The sequence below is a fragment of the Rhinopithecus roxellana genome, chromosome 5, assembly GCF_007565055.1.
Source record: "Rhinopithecus roxellana isolate Shanxi Qingling chromosome 5, ASM756505v1, whole genome shotgun sequence".
Lineage (NCBI taxonomy): Eukaryota > Metazoa > Chordata > Mammalia > Primates > Cercopithecidae > Rhinopithecus > Rhinopithecus roxellana.
The window spans coordinates 170512203-170532510 of NC_044553.1; the positions used below are offsets into that span (position 1 = coordinate 170512203).

A 20308-nucleotide genomic window follows, 5' to 3' on the forward strand; every position below is an offset into this window, starting at 1 on the left:
CCAACAACTGAGTATTACTCTGTGCCGGACGTGAGGCTGTGCGTTTTATGAACAATGCTGAAAGGTTACTTTGCTAATGTTCTCAGTTTTACCACTGGGAGAACTGAAACTCAAAGGAGTTCAGTGACCTGCCAAAGATCTCACAGCTTGGGAGGGTGATGGACTTTGAACTAGGCTGCCAAATTTTGCAAAAATAAAATACAGTGGGTGTGGCAGGCTTAGGTTAAAATTTATTTGTTAGCTGAAATTCAGTTTTAATTGGGCATCCTGTGTTGCATCAGGCAACCCTAGCTTGTACCTAGCAGAGTCTGACTCCGTATCCTGAAACCCTTAATCCCTATATGCCAACTGCTTCCACTCCACCAAAAGCATTTCTTATTTTTGGCAGAGTCCTTCAGATTGCCTCTCTCCTTGTGATTTAAGCTCAATTTTTTATTTGATTTGCACGAATTTCATTTCCACCATTGCTATAGTGAGCCCTTCCAATATCGGGCTTTGGGCATATGGGAGGATTAAAAAAAGAAATAGAAGGCCATGTAAAGCCTGAGAAGTCTGCAGTGCATTGGAAATGACAAGCCACAGGCACACGAAAAGAGACTAAAATGGCCCTCGTCAACAAGGGCAGATGAATATAAAGTATGAACGTGAGCTTTGACACCCACTCCAGAACTCAAATATCCAAATCTGTGTATTTCTCCTCAAAATGGTTGCCTTGGATGATGAGCACATTGGTTCCAATGATGTGTTCAGGGAGCCCCTCCGTGGGGAGAGGCTTTCAGCACTCATGGGATTTCTTACGCAAATCTGCAGTGGCGACAGACCTCCCTCTGAGGGTGGATTTGATGTTTGAGGTCCATCCAAAGGCATCTGGAACCAAAGCTAGTGAATAAAAGGAATGAACAAAGTGGGAAATTCCATTTCTTGCCAAAAACATACACTATTTCTGTGCACTTTTGCTTGCTTTCCCCCCAATTTTAGCAGTCTTACGGTATGCATGCCCTGTCATATAATTTGTCCCGAGCCCTTTTCAGAAGTAAGTGGGCTACCAGTAACAACCCACATGGGCACCTGGAAGGTGTGTGGTGCTCCCCACCGCACAGAGTGCTGGGGGGAGCTGAGGAGGCTGGCACCCTACCGGCCTCCGCTTCAGAGCCCCCCCTTGAAAGAGAGCTCCACCTCCTAATGATGCCCCAAGGAAGCAGGAGCTGTGGGTTGAGCAGCAGCTCTGTCTGGAGCTAAGTGATTGGGCATAGACCTGACATCTCTCTGTCATTCTGTTGCAGGCACCAACAAGAACGAGACCTCCTTTGGGCTGGAGATGTCGCAGACAGGCTTTTCCTCGCATGTGGTGGAGGTACGTGGTGGAGGTCCCGCCAGAGAGCCCCGCCTCTGTCTCTCAGGGCATGCACTCTCCCTTTCTTGCTCTCTCGATCTGTCATCCACCTTCACAGATGGGCTGGCTCTTCTCTCTTTCTCTCTTTCTTCGGGTTCTCTTTCTTAGGGTCTCTCTGCCTCCCATCTTCTGTGGGCTGGAAGAGGGGAGTCGAGGTCTTCCACCTATTTATATCGTCTTAAGCCCTCTTCAGAAGTGAATGGACTACAGTTAATAATCCCATAATTTCACCTGTGAGGTGCGGGGTGCACCTTCCCATTCAGTCCAGAGAGCCTTGTGCAAAATCTAGGGCAGGTGACAAAGCCAATGGCACGTGCCTCGGATAGTTCCAGTGCCCGAGGAGGCCTGCACATGCCAGGGCGTGTCCCCATGTCAATGTTGGGAGGGTATCCAGATGTTCCAGCTGTGCTCTGGCAGGTGACTCACAGGCACCCCCACTGCGCGGGTGCTGCATCAGATTGCAGAGGTCCTGGGTTGGGGGCTGGCCCACAGAGAGAGGGGTGTGGTGTCACAAGCAACATGTGACATCTGGGGCTCTGCATCACTCCCCCTCTGTGTGCTTGTGTGCTTCACCTGGTGGTGCTTCATAAGAAGGGGCTGGAGCCTCCCAGGATTGCAAGGGGTACAGAAGAATCCATGTCTGTGAATATGCTTAATGTACTGTAGAGTCCTGCCCAGGATTGTCACATGGGAAAACATACCAACTACGTCTGTCAGTATCGATACGTGCTCCCGTGGGTGTGCTTTGCACAGCCAGGTGCATGTGTGTGCATGTGTGTGTGTGCATGTGTGTGTTCTGCCTGGGCCGGCACCATGAGAGTGTACTTATTCCTCCTAATTTACCAGAGAAGGCCCATTAGTGCATCCTAGTTACATGTCACTGTCATCCTCCCATTGCCCTCTCCTAACTCCTCAGGGAGGCGGATAGGGGAGGACTCCTTGTTCCTAGTTTACACATAAAGAATTGGAGGCATGGGAAGGTTAAGTGACCTGCTGGAGTAAAATTCGTGAGAAAAATATTGGTCTCATGCTCTTTCCTCTAGACCAAGCAGCTGCTCCGTGAGAGGGAATCTCCGGGGGTGTGAGTCAGAACTTCCAAACTGGAGGGGAAGGGGACACGTGCGTGACATGCAGCTGGCAGATGGACGGAAATGCCACTCACACTCAGACTTTTCTGAGTTGCATCTGGACAGTTTCATGCCCACTGTCTTGAGTAACAGCAAGATGTAAATGTAGCTGCCCTGTCCTAATAGCAGCCCTGTTACATGTGCACAGCGGTTTAAACTTTTCCAGGAAATTCCTGCACCTCATTTCATGCCAGAACAGCCCTACAAGGATGGCAGGTGATGATAGTTATCCCGTTTTAGGTGGTTGGATCAGCCACTCTTTTCAGTGCCTTCTCTGTGCTGGGTCCCGAGCCTGATGCCAGGAGAATCAGAGGCGGGAGTCCTGCCCTCAAGGTGCTCAGAGTCTGAGGGTAAAGAGCCCAGCACAGAGAGGTGAGAGCATCTGTTCACATGGGGGCCGGCAGAGTCATGTGGTCTGGCAGGACCAGTCCTGGTCTCCAGACTCTGAGGTCAGAGCTGATTAGAGAATGCAACGAGGAAATGCAATTTAATTAAATCTAACAAGCATTTGTTAAATGCCACTAAAGTACCAAAAGGACCCAGAAATGATTCTTGCCACCAGGAATCAACTTGCAAACAATCCTGAATGGCATTTCTTAGCTTTGAGAGTAGGATGAAAGAAACTATAGATGCCTCCTAGGTAAGAGTGTCCAACACCTGAAGGCCCCCCATCTGAAGACCCCTGCTCAATGCGGGGAATTGGGGGAGACATGGTCATGCCTAATGTTAACCAAAGCAATGTGATCAGGGTAGTACAGAAGGAAGGGCCTCTGCTCAAAGAAGGGATGGTCAGGGAAAGATCCGGGAGGGCTTGGCACTCGAGCAGCCCCTAAAGGACACAGATTTCAGCAGTCCTGGGTAGCAGTAAGCAGGAGAATAGAGAGCATTGTGGACATACACTGTGCGATATTCTGGCACAGCTCAGAGGTCAGCCCTGGTGTTGGGGACAGAAGAGGAAATGAATGTCCCAATGTTTCCTTTGTCCATTCTACAGACATTTTTTTAGTATCTTCATGTGTGTCAGGCTCTGTACCAGGTACGTTAAAGAAACATTTCAGCTGACAGCCGTTCATAGCCTAGCTGGGGAGAAAAAGTCTTAAATAATAAGTTCACTGTCCTGCTTCTAAAATCATGATCTGTGTATGTCTAGGAATCGCAGAATCTAAAAAGAAGAGGACATTAAGACAGGGTGTCAGGGACTCCGGAAAGCTTGAGCGGAGCCTTAAAAGTGGCCCAAGCAATTCAGTGTTGAGCAAGGTGATCCTTGCAGGATCAGCAGGTTCCCCAGCTTCCAGAGTGGGGAGACCCAGGAGCTCACAGCCCCAGCACATGACTTCGGTCAAGTCAAGGTCATGACTGTCATGTGCAAGCCCTTGCACACATGCTCAACTTCTCTGTTCCCCAGGCAGAGGGGCCCAGCTTGCCTCTCCCATATACCCTAGTTCTTCCTTCACCCCTGGCATTTTCATCTAATTGGACTTTAAAAGAGACGACGATCACATTTGGAGACTCTTTAGTATTAAAAACGAAAGCAAAAAAAAACTTTCAAATGCACAAGAATGGTGCAAGCATGATGGGCTCACTGGCGCTGTGACTGGCCACTAGGTGGCTATTTTAGAGCACAGAGGTCTTTCAGTGCCAGGCCGCTGATGCCACCATGATTGGCCACAGCCATCCTGTCCCCAGGAGTGCAGCTCCTCAGCTCTGAGGGTCAGTTAGGCCTCCCTGGGGATCAGGTCCAGCCTTTCCACTTTGCCCTGAATATGTCTGTCTCCCAGGCAAGCCCCCAGACTTCCTCCCTGCCAGAAGTGCCACAGATGGTCTCAAACAGCTGCTGCCCAAAAAGATACTGAAGGAATCTGAGGCCTCCCTGGGTCTATTTAGTTCTGGCAGAAGGAGAGATCCCTAGTAGAATGTTCTCAGATGGCAGAAGAAAGGCCCGGCTCCTCCTTTCTTGGTTTGCTGCTGTCTTAATGAGCAAGGAAATCAGTCTCTGAATTAGCAAGGGTAAAAGCAACAGGAGAGAGAAAGGACTGGAGCCCAGGGTAGAGGGGAGACCCCAAGACATCACCTGACACCCACAGAGTCCAAGTCCCCAAAACATTACATTCCAGGCTGAAGGCAAAACGTCCGAGTCATTTGGAAAACCCGTGGAGCTGGAAACTCTAGTCTTGATTTGCAGAAAGGGGAAAGAAAGTATTCCAAAAATTACCATCAGGAAGGCTAGCTGTGGATCCCTGGTCAAACTTTAGAATAGATTTTTAAGCTAATGCTTCCATTAGGATTTGGAAATGAACACAAAAGTCACTAAGAGCCAGAGTGGCTTCCATTAGTGCTGGCTGTCTGCTGAGGTAGTGAACTACCTGTCAAGCTGGGTAATCAAGCAGGAGCTGCAAGAATCTGCCAGAAAGCTGGGAGAAGGGATTCACACCTCCAGAGGGGGAACTAGACTCTAAGACTCTATAATCCCACAGGCCTTGAGGAGAAGATGCAGAGCGAGAAAGAGGACTACAAATAATTGATGTGCATGGGTGACGGTGTGCAGAGGACCCCTCCCACACAGGGCTCAGCTGGAGGGATTTCGCATCCGCCTTCCTACACTAGAATCCTAAATCTGCCCGAACTCCAAAAGTTTACAGAGGGAAGCAGTTTTATCAGGGTAGATCTTGTCTACACAAAAACCTCCGTGACTCACCCGAGATGGGAAGAGATCCTTTTTCTCTTGTACCTAAAGGTGAGGTCACTGACCCTGCACATGATGACCTAACAGGGTCAGGGCTCGGTTCTGTTTTGAAACAGGTCCAGTCCAGCTGAGCTGTGTGGGAGGGTCCTCTGCACACCGTCACTCATGCGCATCAATTATTTGTAGTCCTCTTTCCCCTTCCACATCTTCCCCTCAAGGCCCATGGGATTACAGAGTCTTAGAGTCTAGTCCCCCTCTGGAGGTATAAACATTCCCAGTTGAGCTACCCCAGCCACCCTCCTGCCTCTTCAGCCCATGTTCATCTCACAGGCCCTCCTGGGATTGAGATCTAGACAATGAAGGGTCTTGGCTATTCGCTAAGGTTCTTAGTGGCTGAAGCTTTAGATGTGTAATCTTCCCTAAGGGTTTTGCATTTGAACTGGTTTTGCGTATCTGATTCAACAAAAAATGAGATAAACTGATGAATAATGGTGAATTGAGGGGTTGACCTGTGGAAGCTGTAAACCCCTCCTGTCCCCCCTAGACCTAAACAATAGACTCCTCCACCTGCCAGGCTGGGCAGGCCGTCAAGATGGTCTCCTGGCCCTCTCCCCCGCAGTCCAGGACACAACGGCTGAGGTCCTCTGCCACACTGGTCCCGATGGTTTGCAGGTTGACTCCTGGTAGCAGGAATCATTTCTGGTTCATTCGGATCCTCCTAAGCCTGGCCCCACGTCCTAAGGCTATGCCCTAGTGCCCACTCCTGGGCCTCTTTCCTGGGGCCTCTGACAGGAGGCAGCCAACTCTCTGATGGGGAATGAGAAGTCAGTGTAGTGCGCCCTGGTCCCCACGGCCCCTTCTGCTCACCCTAGCTGCCGGATTCCAGCCCCTCACTTGGTGAGGGCCCCTCCTCCACAGATAGGCAGAGGGCCTGTTTCTGGGCCTTTCCTGCCCACAAGCCTCCTGGCCATTCATCCCTTCCTCGGGCCCACTTCGGGCTTGTTGAAACAAGCCTTCTAAGAGTCCAAGCAATTAGTGAAAGCATAATCCACCCTCCAGATGGTGTATGTGCCTTAGAAGGGGCTCTTGGGAACAGAGCCTCACCCCTCTTCGGCCACTCTGACTCAGACTCTCGGGAGTCTGGGGAGGAGGACAGCCTTGGTGTCCTTTAGGGGGTCTCCCATCACACCAGCCCACAGCACCACCAGCAACTACCTCCACCTGGCTCCACAGTCTTACCTCCCAAAAGCCAAAAAGAGCTAGAAGGAAGAATTGCTGGCACCTAGTATGCTAATTCCATGACTGCTGGGCAAGAGGGAAGCACTGTCTGGCAGTGTGGGCTCAGAAAAATCATTTGACCTCTCTGAGCTTGTCTTAGTAGATGTCTGAAGAATATTTGTGAAATCGAATCAAGGCTTGGAACTGGAAGTGTTCATTTTGAGATATACTAATAAATCAAGGAAGATTTTCTTAAAAGCCTTTTCTAACCCCACTATGCACTCACTTCCTGTCTCAGTTGTTCACCTGCTCCTGGGACTGCCAAAGTAGCCAGTCTCTGACTCAATCAGAGCACTTCTCACACGCTACCGCAATGACAAACGTGACTGTGACACCTTATTCTTCGACTTCCGACCACCCAGGAGATGCTTACAGATGGATTCATGAACGAGAAAAGCTACCATGTCCCAAGTACTCACTGGCTGCCAAGCACCCTGCTAAGAATTAAAAATGCTGATTCTCACAACAGAACTGTTTTACAGCTGAGGAACTCAAGGTTGAGAGAGAGAGAGAGAGAGAGAGAGAGAACAGGGTCACACAGCTAGCTCTGAGCTAGAAGTGGAACTCAGAAGCCTCTGACTCCAGAGCTCCTTCCTGCTCTCACCACCGGGCCAGGGATCCTCCACCTCTGCCCTAGTGACATCTTGGGCTGGATAACTCTGCCATAAGGGACCATCTTGTGCATTGTAGGATGGTTAGCAGCATCTCTAGCCTCTACCCACTAGACGCCAATAGCACCCCCACCACTACCCCCAGCTGTAACAACCAAATATCACCTAGGGCACAAAACTGTCCCCGTTGAGCAGCACTGCCCTAGACTATGCTGCCTCCACTGCCGGGGCTGTGGTCCAACCCTGGCTTAGACATGGACTGACCAGAACACAGAGCTTTGAGAGATATGGTCACACGCCCTGGGAGCATGCAGCTCAGCTGGGAAGGCAAGACTGCCTCAGAGGCCAGGTCAGAGGGCAGCTGAGAGCTCAGCTGGCAGGGTCCGGTGGTGGGAGCTACACACACTGCAGGTGCTAGAGCTACAATGTCCTTTGGGAAGGCCTCGGACCTTCTGACAGCTGCCAAGCCTGCGACCTCATGTCTGCACAGAACGCCAGGAAAATCAGCTTGTGGGGAAGGTCCCCTTGTGCAAGGCCACCCAGGCACACCTTGGTAATATCTGGCGGGAGCCCAGGTGACCTCAGATGGGAAAGGAGGCTATAAAACAGGAAGCCTGTGCCAGGCCTGCAGAGCAGGGGACACGGTTCTTCCTGGGAATGCCCACTGTTTGTTCGCCAGCTGGGCCCACATGCCTGGCTTCCCCTATTAAGGATTTGGTCCCTTCTCTTCTTTTTCCCCGCCCTTCTAGATTTTTCTAAACTCAAAATGTCTGGGCTTCCCCAGCTGGGAAGAGATTGTGACATACTGAGGCTTGCTTCGTTGGCCTTAACCTGACCGCTCCTCACAGTGTCCTCATCCTCAGAAGACTCCCCCTGGCCACAACAAATTCACTCTCAGGAAAGGGCCTCCCACTGCAGGCCCAAGACTGCAGCTGCTGCCAGGGTTAAAATGGGATGAGGTGGGAGACTGTAAGCAATCGCCTGGCCCAGTGTTGCCAAACCCAAAAGTCAGGACGGAATTCCCCAAGCTCCCACAAGGAGAGTCAGTGTGAGGGGTCTCCCCAGCTGAATCCCTGGACGCTGGGCCAAGCCAGCCCTTCTCAGTACATCACAGAGGCTCCCTGCCATCTGCAGAGCCAGAAATTCATCTTCGAAGGCCTGTCCATGAAGCACAGAAGCCTGGTCGGCAGTTACAAACTTGGACTCAGCAGGCAGAGAGACGGAGGAAAGAAAGGAAGAAAGTCAGACCCCAAATAGTGCGCTCCTCCCTCAGGAGGGTTCAGGTGGAAAATGGAAAGCAGGACCCACAGCAGGCTTTGGGGAAACAGAGAGATGTTTTCTTCTCGGCCCTACTCACCTGTCTGGTCAAAGCCCCAGCCCTGCCTCTGACCTGCTGTGTAACCTTGGGCAAGTCCCTTCTCCCTCTGAACCTCACGGCTCATTTGTCAAGTGCAGATAATGAACATCTGCCCTTCTAATTTCACAAGGCCTCTGGGCCCAGATGGGCAGCCTGGTGAGAAAGTATTCCACAAAGAATACAGCACACCCCACGTGCAGGAATGTTGGCGGTGACTTTGTGGACAGCGAATATGTGAGTTCCTGGCTCCCGTCCTGGCCCAGACAGACTGTCAGAGCCTCCTAGGCTGAGGCTCGAGCACAGAGTAGGAGGAAGAAGGCTAATTAGAAAGTGCAATGTGAAACATAACCAAGCACACTGACTCTCCCAAGACCAACTTATTTATAGCTGTAAAAACATTCTGTCTGAACAGTCAGTTCTACCTCTGTAGGGTTAGGATATGTTAACCCTTTGATAAGATCAGCTTGACTCTGTAAAGTGGTGGGAATCTCAAGTTCACCCAGGCAGCCAGGCAGCCAGGCTCAGGGAAGGTTCCATGGGAGACAGTGGTGACTTTACCAGCCTGTGTTTTGAAAGCCCAAAGCTGGGATCTAGACAGTCTGCCCCCACCCCTGTAATCACCAAGGTAACCCAAAAGGCAGCCCTTCCCTGCTTCCACCACCTTCCTTGGGCCCCTCATTGTCCCTGGTCATTTTCCTTCCTCTTCCAAGTGCTGGCTGTTTGTCTGCCTGTACCCACTAGTTGTGTGGCTTGCTGAAGCAGGGCATCGGGGGTACACAAGAGAGAGGGTGAGTGGACCCAGTCTTCAAGAAAGGGCCGTGGGGTCAGTAACCTGGAAACTTCCCCTCAAGGAGCCAGAGTTTCCTGTCTTCCTGTCCAAGCATTGCAGCTTCCCCTTGTCCTGCAACTGGTGGGTAGAACAAGACCCTCCAAGCCCTGAGAAACAAGCCCAAGCACCAGTGCCTTGGGTGCTGGCTGTCATGGAGGTGGCCCTGGCTTATCTGCCCAGCCTCATGTCAAGGTTCTCCTCCCCTCTTACTTGGTGCTCCAGCCCCATTGAACAGCGTTCAGTTCCTTAGGAACAAAGGCTCTGCACTCTCTCCAGCCTCAGGGCCTCTGCACAGGCTGTTCCTGGCCCTTTTCTCCAGCTCTTCTTTCTTTCTAGCCCTACCCATCTTTCAGGCGCACAGTTAAACATAACAACCTTGAAGACTTTTCCTGACCCCCATCTCAATCTAGATTCAGCCTCACTGTGGTTTTCCTTGATTGCACTGATCACAGTTTGCAACTGCGTGTTTGTTTGAGTATTTTTTTGTATCCTCAAGCTCTGTGGCAGGGAGCAGGGGGCGTGGCTGGGGGGCGGAGGACAATATCCCTGGCACCAAACAAGTGTCTGGCACAAAGGAGACCTCAGTGAATGTTTGCTGAAGAAACCAAGGAGTAGGATTTACATGCAGGGAAGCAACTCAGACACTGCAAAGAAATATTGAAGAAGGGCAAGTGCAGGAGACCCTTTCCCTCTTTCAATAAATGTCAGGAGTGGACAGTGGCGAGAGGGTCCCTAGAGGGTTTTGAAACCCAAGGAGGGATGGAGGTTTGGCCCTGGATTTACAGTTTGTTTCTAGAACATTCCTTTTTCCCTAAGTTCCTGTCCTTGGGATCAGTTTGACCCATTTTTTCCTAAGGATGGAATAGGGCAAAAAAGTCTCCTTGGCTCATTCAAAAGCCAAGAGTCCCAGCCAGAAGTTACGTTGCTAAATAATGCACCCAGGAGAAGGTGCCTGAGGTGGCTGGCAGGGGCGTCACTGGTCACAGGACGTGACGTGGCTCCTGGCAACAGGCCCATGAGGACAGGTGCTGATGTGTATCCCCTCCCCAATGCCAGGATGGGGTTCTGCTGGGAGCCGTTGGTGCCTATGACTGGAACGGAGCTGTGCTAAAGGAGACGAGTGCCGGCAAGGTCATTCCTCTCCGCGAGTCCTACCTGAAAGAGTTCCCCGAGGAGCTCAAGAACCACGGTGCATACCTGGGTAAGAGCCCAGAGTGAGGGGAGGGTGGCGGGTGGTGGGCCGGGAGGGCACCCAGGGGCTGCAGAACCCCCAGCCCACACACAAGAGGGGGGCCTGCTGTGTATATTCTGGGCTAATTCAAGCACCCAATTCTGAAGAGCATCCCTGGGGGCATTTCCTCTCCACCCTGTAGCCACCATGCCAAGCACCCTGCCCAGCGTATAACAGGCACTCCATCAATAGGTAGAATAAAGGACAAGCAGTTCCCCGCTCCCTTCAATGTGTTTCATTGGGTGCTTCTAGACTCTGGGTCAGCTGTTGTTGTGCCTTTAAAGCTTTTGGGGCTGACTGGGGTTCCAGTACACTGAGCCTGCCTTCTGAAGGCAAAACGCAAGTCGAGTGGAATCTGCACTTGTTTTTATTTCTTAATGTTTATAATCAAGGCAGAAGTCGCTGCCCATGAAGCACTTTGGAATTGGATATCTAGAGAAGCGCACATCATCGATGGTGAAGGTCCTAGCAGCGAGGCCTTAGCCTGCTGGCCAAAGTCACCTTCCAGCTCTGCAGGAGCAGTCACCTGGCCATCCCCAGCCATGTCCCATTTGCCAAGACTTGTTCCTTTCTAAAGGAAGGGCCAGAGGGGAGGCCGGCAAGAGGGGGTTCCCCACTGTCTCTGGGTCTTTCTGAATTTCTGAACCAAGTCCACTCTCTGTGAAGTCACTCCTCATTAAGGCTTCCTCAGACCCCACTCCTCCATGAACTTGGGCCACCCAGAGTGGACAGCGAATCTGTCCATGTGTCCATCTCTCTGGTGCTTCATCCCATCCTGACCTTTGTTCCTCAGCTCTTTAGCCAATACCCTGCCTATGACTCTGCCCACACTGTGGTTACCCTGTTTTCTATCCCCAACCATGGGACCCTCAGCTGACAAAAGGGCAAAATGCTGGAATCAGGACTGTGCTAGAAAATCCAGAAGTGTAGATCCCTAGAAGTTTCCCAACAGCGCCTGGCTCTAGGGCCTGCGGCCCATTTAATTCGCAAGGTGTTAAACCTGAATTGCAGAGCACTGCGGTTGATGCTATCAGAGTGCCGTGCTAAAGTGCCGTGGTAAGCAGGACACAGCACCTGCCCTCAAGCTGCTTCCTGAGAGACACAGACGTGTGCACATATAATTATAACACAAATGAGGTGGGAGCTCAGATAAAAGCACAAATAAAGGAGAGAAGGATTGGAGTCCTTGCCTTGGCAAATGCTCAAACACTGGGAAAGATGCTGGAAGAACAAAGGCTACCAACCCTTTAACTAGAAACTGGAATCACTCGTGTTTCATTGTGTTTCCTCCCAAGTGCACAGCACTGCGCTGAAAGTAAGGAAACCAAAGACGGGGCGCAAGATGCAGGTGCTACAAGGCATTAAACAGAAAGGCAGATCACTGCGTCTCAGTGCCCCTCCTTCCAAGCAGGCCCAGAGGAGCACTACAGGGGAAGGAGACCAGGAGGCCGGCTCCCAGCCTCTACTGGGGGTGCAGTATAGATTTCGGGCCATGGCCCTACCCTTTCATCAGGCCTTTAGGGAGGCTGGCCCAGCCTCAGAATGGCCCCTACTGCTGGCCAGAGAGTTGCCTGGGAACCAAAGGTGCTGCCTACAGACAGCTGGAAGGCAGGAAGCTCTGTGAGTTTTGAATGCTGACCCACACCTGCCCGTAGGACACTTGGCCCCCAGACTGCGTCTCAGTGCCCCTCCTTCCAAGCAGGCCCAGAAACTCAAGGCCTACTGAGAACATTTTCAATAGTGCCACTGAGGGCTCAGCTCAAAAGAAACCTTTGCTCCACACCACAAGGCTAAGCTCCCCCCACCCATATATTTATGGTTGCTCTAAATACATGGCCATGTTAGCCACCCCTTGTGAGGTCTTCATATTATGGACCTGTCAAGCCTCATTTCCCAAAGTACAGCCTCAAGAGTGAAAACTATTGTGTCTGGAACCAGGGTGGTTCACCCCCAGGCACTGAGTCAGCTTATCTGTACACCCTGTAGCCACTCTGGAAGCAGCCAATGGGACCCAAGTGACAGTGTTACACACACAGATACACATATGCACACGCATATATGTGCACACACACTCACACACGTGCATTGCAAGAGACATCTGTTCCCCAGAAACAGCCCAGGGACTGTCAACAAAGTCCAACACCCATTTAAAATCTGGGATCCAAGATTATCTGGCAGAAAGTGGGATTCTGGGATGCAATCGGCTTTCCACACCTGCTGGAGCCCACTTTCAGGAGAGTTGCCTGAAGATGCTGCACATTTGCTTCCTGGGCACTGGATGGGTGATGAGATTCACAGTGATCAGGCACAGCCATACCAGGAGCAGGGATTGGCAGCCTTTCCGAAAGAGCCCCTGGGGTTCCATTTCTTTCTCTTTGGCATGCTGCACGTATGGGACTGACAGGAGCCTGGGAGCTTCCTCCTTTGAGTCTGCAAAGCTTTGGGGTTGCAAGAATCCCTGAGACCCCACATAAATATCTGAAGCAGACCAATTCCTTCCACCTTTACGGTTAACACTCTAGTCCTCAGTGGGCCACTTAGCAGGCATTTGTGGTAATAAAGAGGACACTGGTTCGTCCCTAAGAGTGAAGATTGGTGGGGAACCAAAACAAAGTATCCCCAATATTAACTGAAGTGAGGCTAGAGTCTGCCCTACTCCCTGCTGCCCTCCGCCGTGCTCATGAGCGGGTGAAGGAGGGATGTGTGCATTTCAAGTTAGTCTTTTAGCAGCCCCACCTGGCTTCCTTTATTTTCTCCAGTAGGGGCTGGGGTGCAGTGAGTCCTCCCTACCCTCCAAACCCCTCCCCTGGGCCCTGCCTCTTCCAGGCCTCCCCAGCTGCCCCTAGGAATTACAGCCCTGCATGATTGAATCTGCTCAGCTGGTCCTGAACCTACCCCACCTCTGGCCCATCCTCTGGCACGGCCGAGCCATGCACCGGGCCAAGCAAGGCCTGCTGAGGACACGGTGCCAAATATCAGCTTGTTTCCTCCTGTGGCAGGGTACACAGTCACATCGGTCGTGTCCTCCAGGCAGGGGCGGGTGTATGTGGCCGGAGCCCCCCGGTTCAACCACACAGGCAAAGTCATCCTGTTCACCATGCACAACAACCGGAGCCTCACCATCCACCAGGCTCTGCGGGGCCAGCAGGTAATGGAGGGGGAGCCCGGGGCAGGGACGGAGGGAAGAGGGGCGGATCAGACAAATGGGAGGGCAGTGAATACAGCACGCCTGGGCCACTGGGTGCTCCGAAGGGCAGTCATGTTCCTCCAGCCACCTTCATGCTTCCAGGAGTGGCAGGAGTCTGCATCCACCCACAGAAGGCCCCATGGGTCCTCCAGGATGCCAGCTGCTTCCTTTTTCCTGGAATGGAAGCAATGAGGAATGGGAAGGCTGCCAATGCCACTGCCCCACAGGGAGGTGGTTGGCAACCAGACTGTGCTGCTAAGAGTGCTGTGTTGGACAGTGATGAATGCAAATTGGAAAGCTATGATAAGAGTCATTGGTGGTGAAAACAGGGCTCCAATCCAAGTCACTTCCAGCGCAGAGGAAAACTGGGCTCCTGGGAAGCAATGTGGATCTTCTAGGGTTCTATGGTGAATTCATGACTGGGTCAAGCCAAGAAACCTCTTGGTAGGGCTGCCTGCATCATGCCATCTCCTGACCCCCAATAACCCCAAAACCAGTCCTGGGCTCCTCCTGACCAGCAGCATCCGTGCCCTCTCTAGGCCAGAGCTGAGTGCTGTCCAGGCCCTTCCATGTTGTCCCCAGCTCCCTGTCAGCTCTCCTGAGCCTGGGAACAGCCCTGTCTCCTAAGTCCATGACTGCCCTTGGCCTGTCACTGTGAGAACCTGCTCCTCACCAAGTCTAACCTAAATCCCTCTCGCTGCAGAGTGCTACCCTCCTGCCATTCCTCCTCCTGTTTCTTGGGTGCAGGCCATTCCAGGCGGCGAAGCTCTCACCCTCCACCCTGCCTGCCCACACTCGCCCAGGGCCAACTCTTTTGGAATGGAGGGCTAGACCTTGAAAGCTGGAGGGAATTTGCTGATGAATTTATGACATTTTTCCTGCCCAGTTCCGCCTCCAACATCCGAAGGAGAAACCACAGTGCTGAAGGCAGCTAAATTAAGTGAATTCCAAATCGCGGTGACCCACATAGCTGAGGCCACATATTTAGACAAATTTCTCCCGCCCCCTCCCTCACTTGCTCTCTGTCTGCTTCTTAGTTACTTTATGTAGGCACATCTTTTCCCTCTCCCACCCATGTGTACTATTTCCCTTTCCTCTCTTCTAAATTTTTTTATCTTTCTCCTCAGTTAACAGCTTTTAATCCTTGAGAATAGATTTCTTCTGAAAACACACTAAGCCAGAGAAGGATGGGGCAGGCAGAGTCATGGGCCAGGGTGTCAGACAGACCCCAATTCCAACCAGCTTGGCGGTGACCAGGTGACCAGCCTTCTGACCTTGGGCAAGAAACTCCAGTTCTCTGAGTTTTGGTTCCTTCCCTTGTAAAATGAGGATGACTCTCTCTCCTAGTAGCATAGGGCTCACATGAGCTAACCCAAGGCTATAAACCATCCCAAACAGGGCTTGTCCATGAACAGGGTGCCTTCCCCTTTCCTTAGAAACCCAGCTTTAATTAAGTACTTTCTGTGTACTAGGCACAGTACCCTGGCCCAGAGGGAACACAGCAGGTTCAATGCCCACCCTCATGAGGATCCCAGCAGAGGGAACAGGGGCTGGTGGGAGGAGTGTGGAGCTGAAGGCACATGGAAAAGGGGCAGGGAGCGGAGTGGAGAAGGTCAAGGACAGCTTCTAACAGGAAGTGACACTTCAGCTGAGACCTGAGGGATGGCAGGGGATGATCTGGGGAGGACGCAGGGGCGGGGAGTGCATGCAAGAGAAAAGCTTGTGCAGAGGGAAGCCTGGAAGCCGGCCAAGGCCTGGGGCTTTTGGAGAAGAGAAATAACTCAGTTTGGCAGGACCCAGGAGCACTGCGTTGGGAGCAGGAGCTTGTGGGGACAGAGGCTGGGGAGGGAGGCTGGTCCAGCACGGTCCTGCTGGAGAGTTTAGATACCACCCCAAAAGCAAGAGGTGGAATGGTGTTAGAGGCCACGCCAGCTGCCATGGGGGTGGGCTGAAGGGGCCAACCTGAGGCTGGAAGGCCCTTTAGAAGGCGCCTCACCTAGGGAAGAAGCAGGAGGGAGTAGTTGATGAATTGGCACCCACCAGGTAGGACTTGCTGGCAGATTTGCAGGTGGGAGAGATGGAGGACGGAGTCAGGGTTTCTGGGTTTCTGAGGAGGGGGTGGATGGTGTCCTCACTGAAGTGGGGAGCACTGCACCCCAAACGGAAGGGGAGCACAGCAAGTGCTCAGACACTGAAAGAAATCGTAGTTCACCATTCACGATGCTAATGCCAGAATGATTTATAACATCAAAAATTAAAAACAGTGGCTCACACCTGTAATCCCAGCACTTTGAGAGGGTGAGGTGGGAGGATCCCTGGAGCACAGGAGTTCCAGACCAGCCTGGGCAACATAGTGAGACTCCATCTCTACAAATAATGTTTAAAAATAGTTAGGCGCAGTGGCAAGTGCCTGTGGTCCCAGCTACTCAGGAGGCTGAGGTGGGAGGATCACTTGAACCCAGGAGTTCGAGGCTACAGTGAGCCAAGATTGCACCACTGCACTCCAGCCCGGGGGACAGAGCAAGACTCCGTCTCAAAAAAAAAAAAATAAAAATAAAAAAAAAAATAAAAAAATAAAAATAAAAAAAAAAAAAAAAAAAAAAAAAAAGCTAACTGTCCAGCAATAATTGATTAAATACATTATGATACATGCATAATTTTAAGCACTGTGGAATCATCAGTGATTATGTTGTAGATGAAAATATAATACATCATAGAAAAATGTTGATGATATATTGTTTTATTTAAAAATCAGTATATAAACTATATTTGCATTATTACTCCAATTCGTAAAAATAAAACACAAGTACAAATAGGCAACATGCCTCAGGGGAAAAAAAACTAGAGGAAAATCTGCTAAAACATTCATGGTAGTTATATTTGGATGTCAGGATTGTGGGTAACTTTTGTTTTCTTCTTCATACTTTTAAATATTCTCCTTACTTTTTGCCAGTATTTCACTTTACACACAAGACAAATGACCACCAATAAAATTAACAGAAAGAAAGAAGAGTGGGAAGGGGATAATGACAGAAAGAAAAGAGGGAAGGGGAGAAGGGCAAACTGAAAACAGGCCAGTCCGCTCTGAAGGAGACGAGAGGGAGGGAGCGCACGAGAAGGGAGGACCCATTTGTTCACCAAAAATTCTGAGTCAAAAGATGACCTTGGCTTCCCTCTGCCGGCGAGGCAAGGACTCTGGGCTGTGCGAGCTGGACAGCCAGCCCACTCCTCTCTCCCATCACGTGCCGCAGATAGGCTCTTACTTTGGGAGTGAGATCACCTCGGTGGACATTGACGGCAATGGTGTGACTGATGTCCTGCTGGTGGGTGCACCCATGTACTTCAGCGAGGGCCGCGAGCGAGGCAAGGTGTACGTCTACGAGCTGAGACAGGTACAGCTGGGCAGGGGCTGGGCAGCTTCTCAGGGGCCCCAGCCTCTGCTTTAACTTGGGTAGCCATGAGGGAAATGGGTTACTAGCGAGGCCAGTGCTGGAGCCAGGCCTGGGGAGAATCAGAGCCTCTTCTGTGGCTGGGCTCATATAGCCAGAGACGGGGATCTGGGGGAATGGAGTGGGGAGAGGATGCCGGAGCAGCCTGCAGAGGGAATTATGAGCCTGAGGACTTTTGCTAAGCCCTCCCCAGCCTTTTTCTGCCCCTGGTTTTGCAGAACCGGTTTGTTTATAACGGAACGCTCAAGGATTCACACAGTTACCAGAATGCCCGGTTTGGGTCCTCCATTGCCTCAGTTCGAGACCTCAACCAGGATTCCTATGACGATGTGGTGGTGGGAGCCCCCCTCGAGGACAACCACGCAGGAGCCATCTACATCTTCCACGGCTTCCGAGGCAGCATCCTGAAGACACCTAAGCAGGTCAGTCTTCCCCGGGGAAGTGGATGGAGCAAATGGGGCTGCAGGGGTCCCAGGAGCTTCTGTGCCTTATCTGGTTCAGGATTTTCTTCCATGCCCTCTCACAGGAACGGATGGCAATCTGTCCTGGTCATGCTTCCCCACGTGGAAATTTTGAAAAGGTCACATTTTACCTTCAGGATCCCCCCCCCCCCACCACCCACTTTGGCACCCTCTCCCTGCTTACCTTTATCCTACCCCAACAACAAACAACAACAAATCCCTGGCACCTGACCCTCACTCCTCCCAAGACATGCACACATGCAATTGCCTACCAGTGGAGCATCTCTTCTGGGCTCACTCTTCTCTGGAAACGCTTCGTGCTAGAAATCGTGCCCACCTCAAAACCGACGCGTCTTGGGTCCCATCCCCTGAGGATCATCCTTTTGCCCACGGTTTATTAGTAAGATAGCCTAAAAACTAGACCAGTGTGAGAGACGTGGATGGGTCGCTTGCCAGGTAACATGTATTTACACTTAATAGGGAACTCTTTTAAGACACGATATTTTAATCCAAAAGAATGACTTGAATGGTAGGAATTTCAGGTGCCATGACAGGCCAGGAGAGGAGATTGCTTTGGGTTGGGGAAGCTTCTTCGTGATTTCAAACAGGCTCCTGATTGTTCTTGCAGCTCAGGGCCGCCCGCCCCCACACTCATGGTGTGCATGCCCTCCCCCTCTCTTCCTGCTCCCTGCAGAGAATCACAGCCTCAGAGCTGGCTACCGGCCTCCAGTATTTTGGCTGCAGCATCCACGGGCAATTGGACCTCAATGAGGATGGGCTCATCGACCTGGCAGTGGGAGCCCTTGGCAACGCTGTGGTTCTCTGGTTGGTTTCCCCACTGTTCCCACCTCCTGGGCTCCCCTGAAGGTCACAATGAATGCAGGGGTTTTAAAAACGGGCTTCAGGATCTTTTTCTCTTGTCTCTAACTGCCCTCAGCTAGACTCACCCTGTTCTTACCCCAACTTGCTTACACATTTCCTTTTGGTGGAATCAGTGTAAATTCAATATAAATTGAAGTCCTGTCCAAAAGCTCCCGCTGTTAGAATTTGTCCTAAAAGTTCTGGCTACTCGAGCATGTCTTCCACTTCAGCTTTTCAAGCTATAACACTTGCAGGGGCAAGTTGAGCATATTTTTACCATCTGGGAGGACCTTTCCTTCTACCCTGGCGTGGAGGAATGTTTATCTAATACAGAGATTTCTTTCCTCCAAAGCACTCTGACTTCTTGCTTCCTTTCTTCGGGGCTTCATTTTCATGCTTCCTAAACACCCATTGATTTTACCATATGTTGACTACTTTTTGAGCCAGAAAAAAAAGACCTCGAGTATTTTTTCATATATGTTGATGAGGTATTTTTCATCATAAATACAATAACATGAAGAACATTTATAAAATAAGGAAAAGAATCGCTCAGCCTGCCATCACCTTAACAATGCCACTATTAATATTGCGGCATATCTTCTCCCAGTCCTTTTTCCGCTACTTATAATTTTATATAAATGCAATTTTATCTGCCCTGCAACTTTAAAAAGGCATTGAACAGAGATATATAACTTCACAGGGAGAATAAAGGAAAGGACGGGCTCCTGTTCGCAAGGCTACTACAACCCAAGAGGGAAATGTCTTCTTCCGGGTTCCCTAGAAAACAGAGCCTGAGGCAAAAGCCTCTTGAATGCTTTGGGAGTGGGGTGCAATCCCAGAAGCAAAAGTGAAGCCGGAAGGGAGCACAGATGCCAAGCAAGCCAGCCTGTCTTCACCACGCGTACTGCTCTTTGCTCAGCATCTCGGCATTTCCAGTGTGGCATAACACAGCCCATTGTAGGGAAAGAAGGGGGGGCAGCAGACTTGTGGCTCCTTCAGATCCCTCATTTGTCATGGCCAGAGCATCTGCTGCCCGACAGTCCTGGTGGTGTCCCCTGGCCCTCTAGGCAGCACTGGGAAGCCAGGGCCTGTGCAGCCCAACTAGTGTACAGGAGTAGGGTCTGTCTCTTCGAAGGTCTGTGCTGTATGTGGGGGCTCTTAGGTCCTTGGTGGTGGTGGTGGTGGCAGCAACAGCAGCCTGGGCTTGCAAGGTGTGGTAAAGGTGTTCACTGCATTGGTTCCAACCAAGAAAGCGAGGCAGATGACCAAGGCCCGGAGAGAGGGGTATACAGAACCTAGCAGGTCTTTAAAGTAACACATAAACTCCTCTACAGGAAACAAGATACACATATGCACACACACCCCAGGATAATCAGAATCACAGAAATGATTGGATCAAGTTCTAGCCTTTGAAGTCCACACTTATGTGCTACCTAAATAGTGATGAAATTGTGGGCCAGAGTCCTCTGGGAAGACTTTATGGTCAAGCCCCATAGTTCTCAAACATGGCTGCCCATTAGGATCACCGGGGAGCTTTTAAAATGTCATTGCCCAGGCTTTACCCACACCAATTAAAGCAGAATTCTGTGGAGGCACCTGGGCAGCAGTAATTTTTTTAAAACTCCCCAAGTGATTCCAATGGGCAGTCAAGTTTGAGAACTTCAGATGTAACCCACTGTGTTGACACAGCACTCTACACTGTCAAAGGACATTCTCACCTCCTCTAATCCTCACAATCCCCCATCGCAGAGTTCATGTGACCTGCCAAGGTCTAGTGAGGAACCCACGGAGCCAAGACTCAAATCCACCCTTTCACTCTACAACGCAGAGGTGCTGTTCAC

At 51.1% G+C, this 20308-nt stretch overlaps 1 protein-coding gene across 1 annotated transcript in view; it reads left to right on the forward strand.

Moving 5' to 3' along the window:
* The window catches only part of ITGA11 (integrin subunit alpha 11), a 133775-nt gene that overhangs the window by 85526 nt on the left and 27941 nt on the right, over nt 1-20308 (forward strand). The window contains exons 10-15 of the mRNA XM_010363633.2: nt 1284-1354; nt 10335-10479; nt 13509-13657; nt 16948-17088; nt 17364-17567; nt 18301-18431. Coding sequence (XP_010361935.2) covers nt 1284-1354; nt 10335-10479; nt 13509-13657; nt 16948-17088; nt 17364-17567; nt 18301-18431 — 841 coding nt within the window. The remainder of the gene's footprint in view (nt 1-1283; nt 1355-10334; nt 10480-13508; nt 13658-16947; nt 17089-17363; nt 17568-18300; nt 18432-20308) is intronic.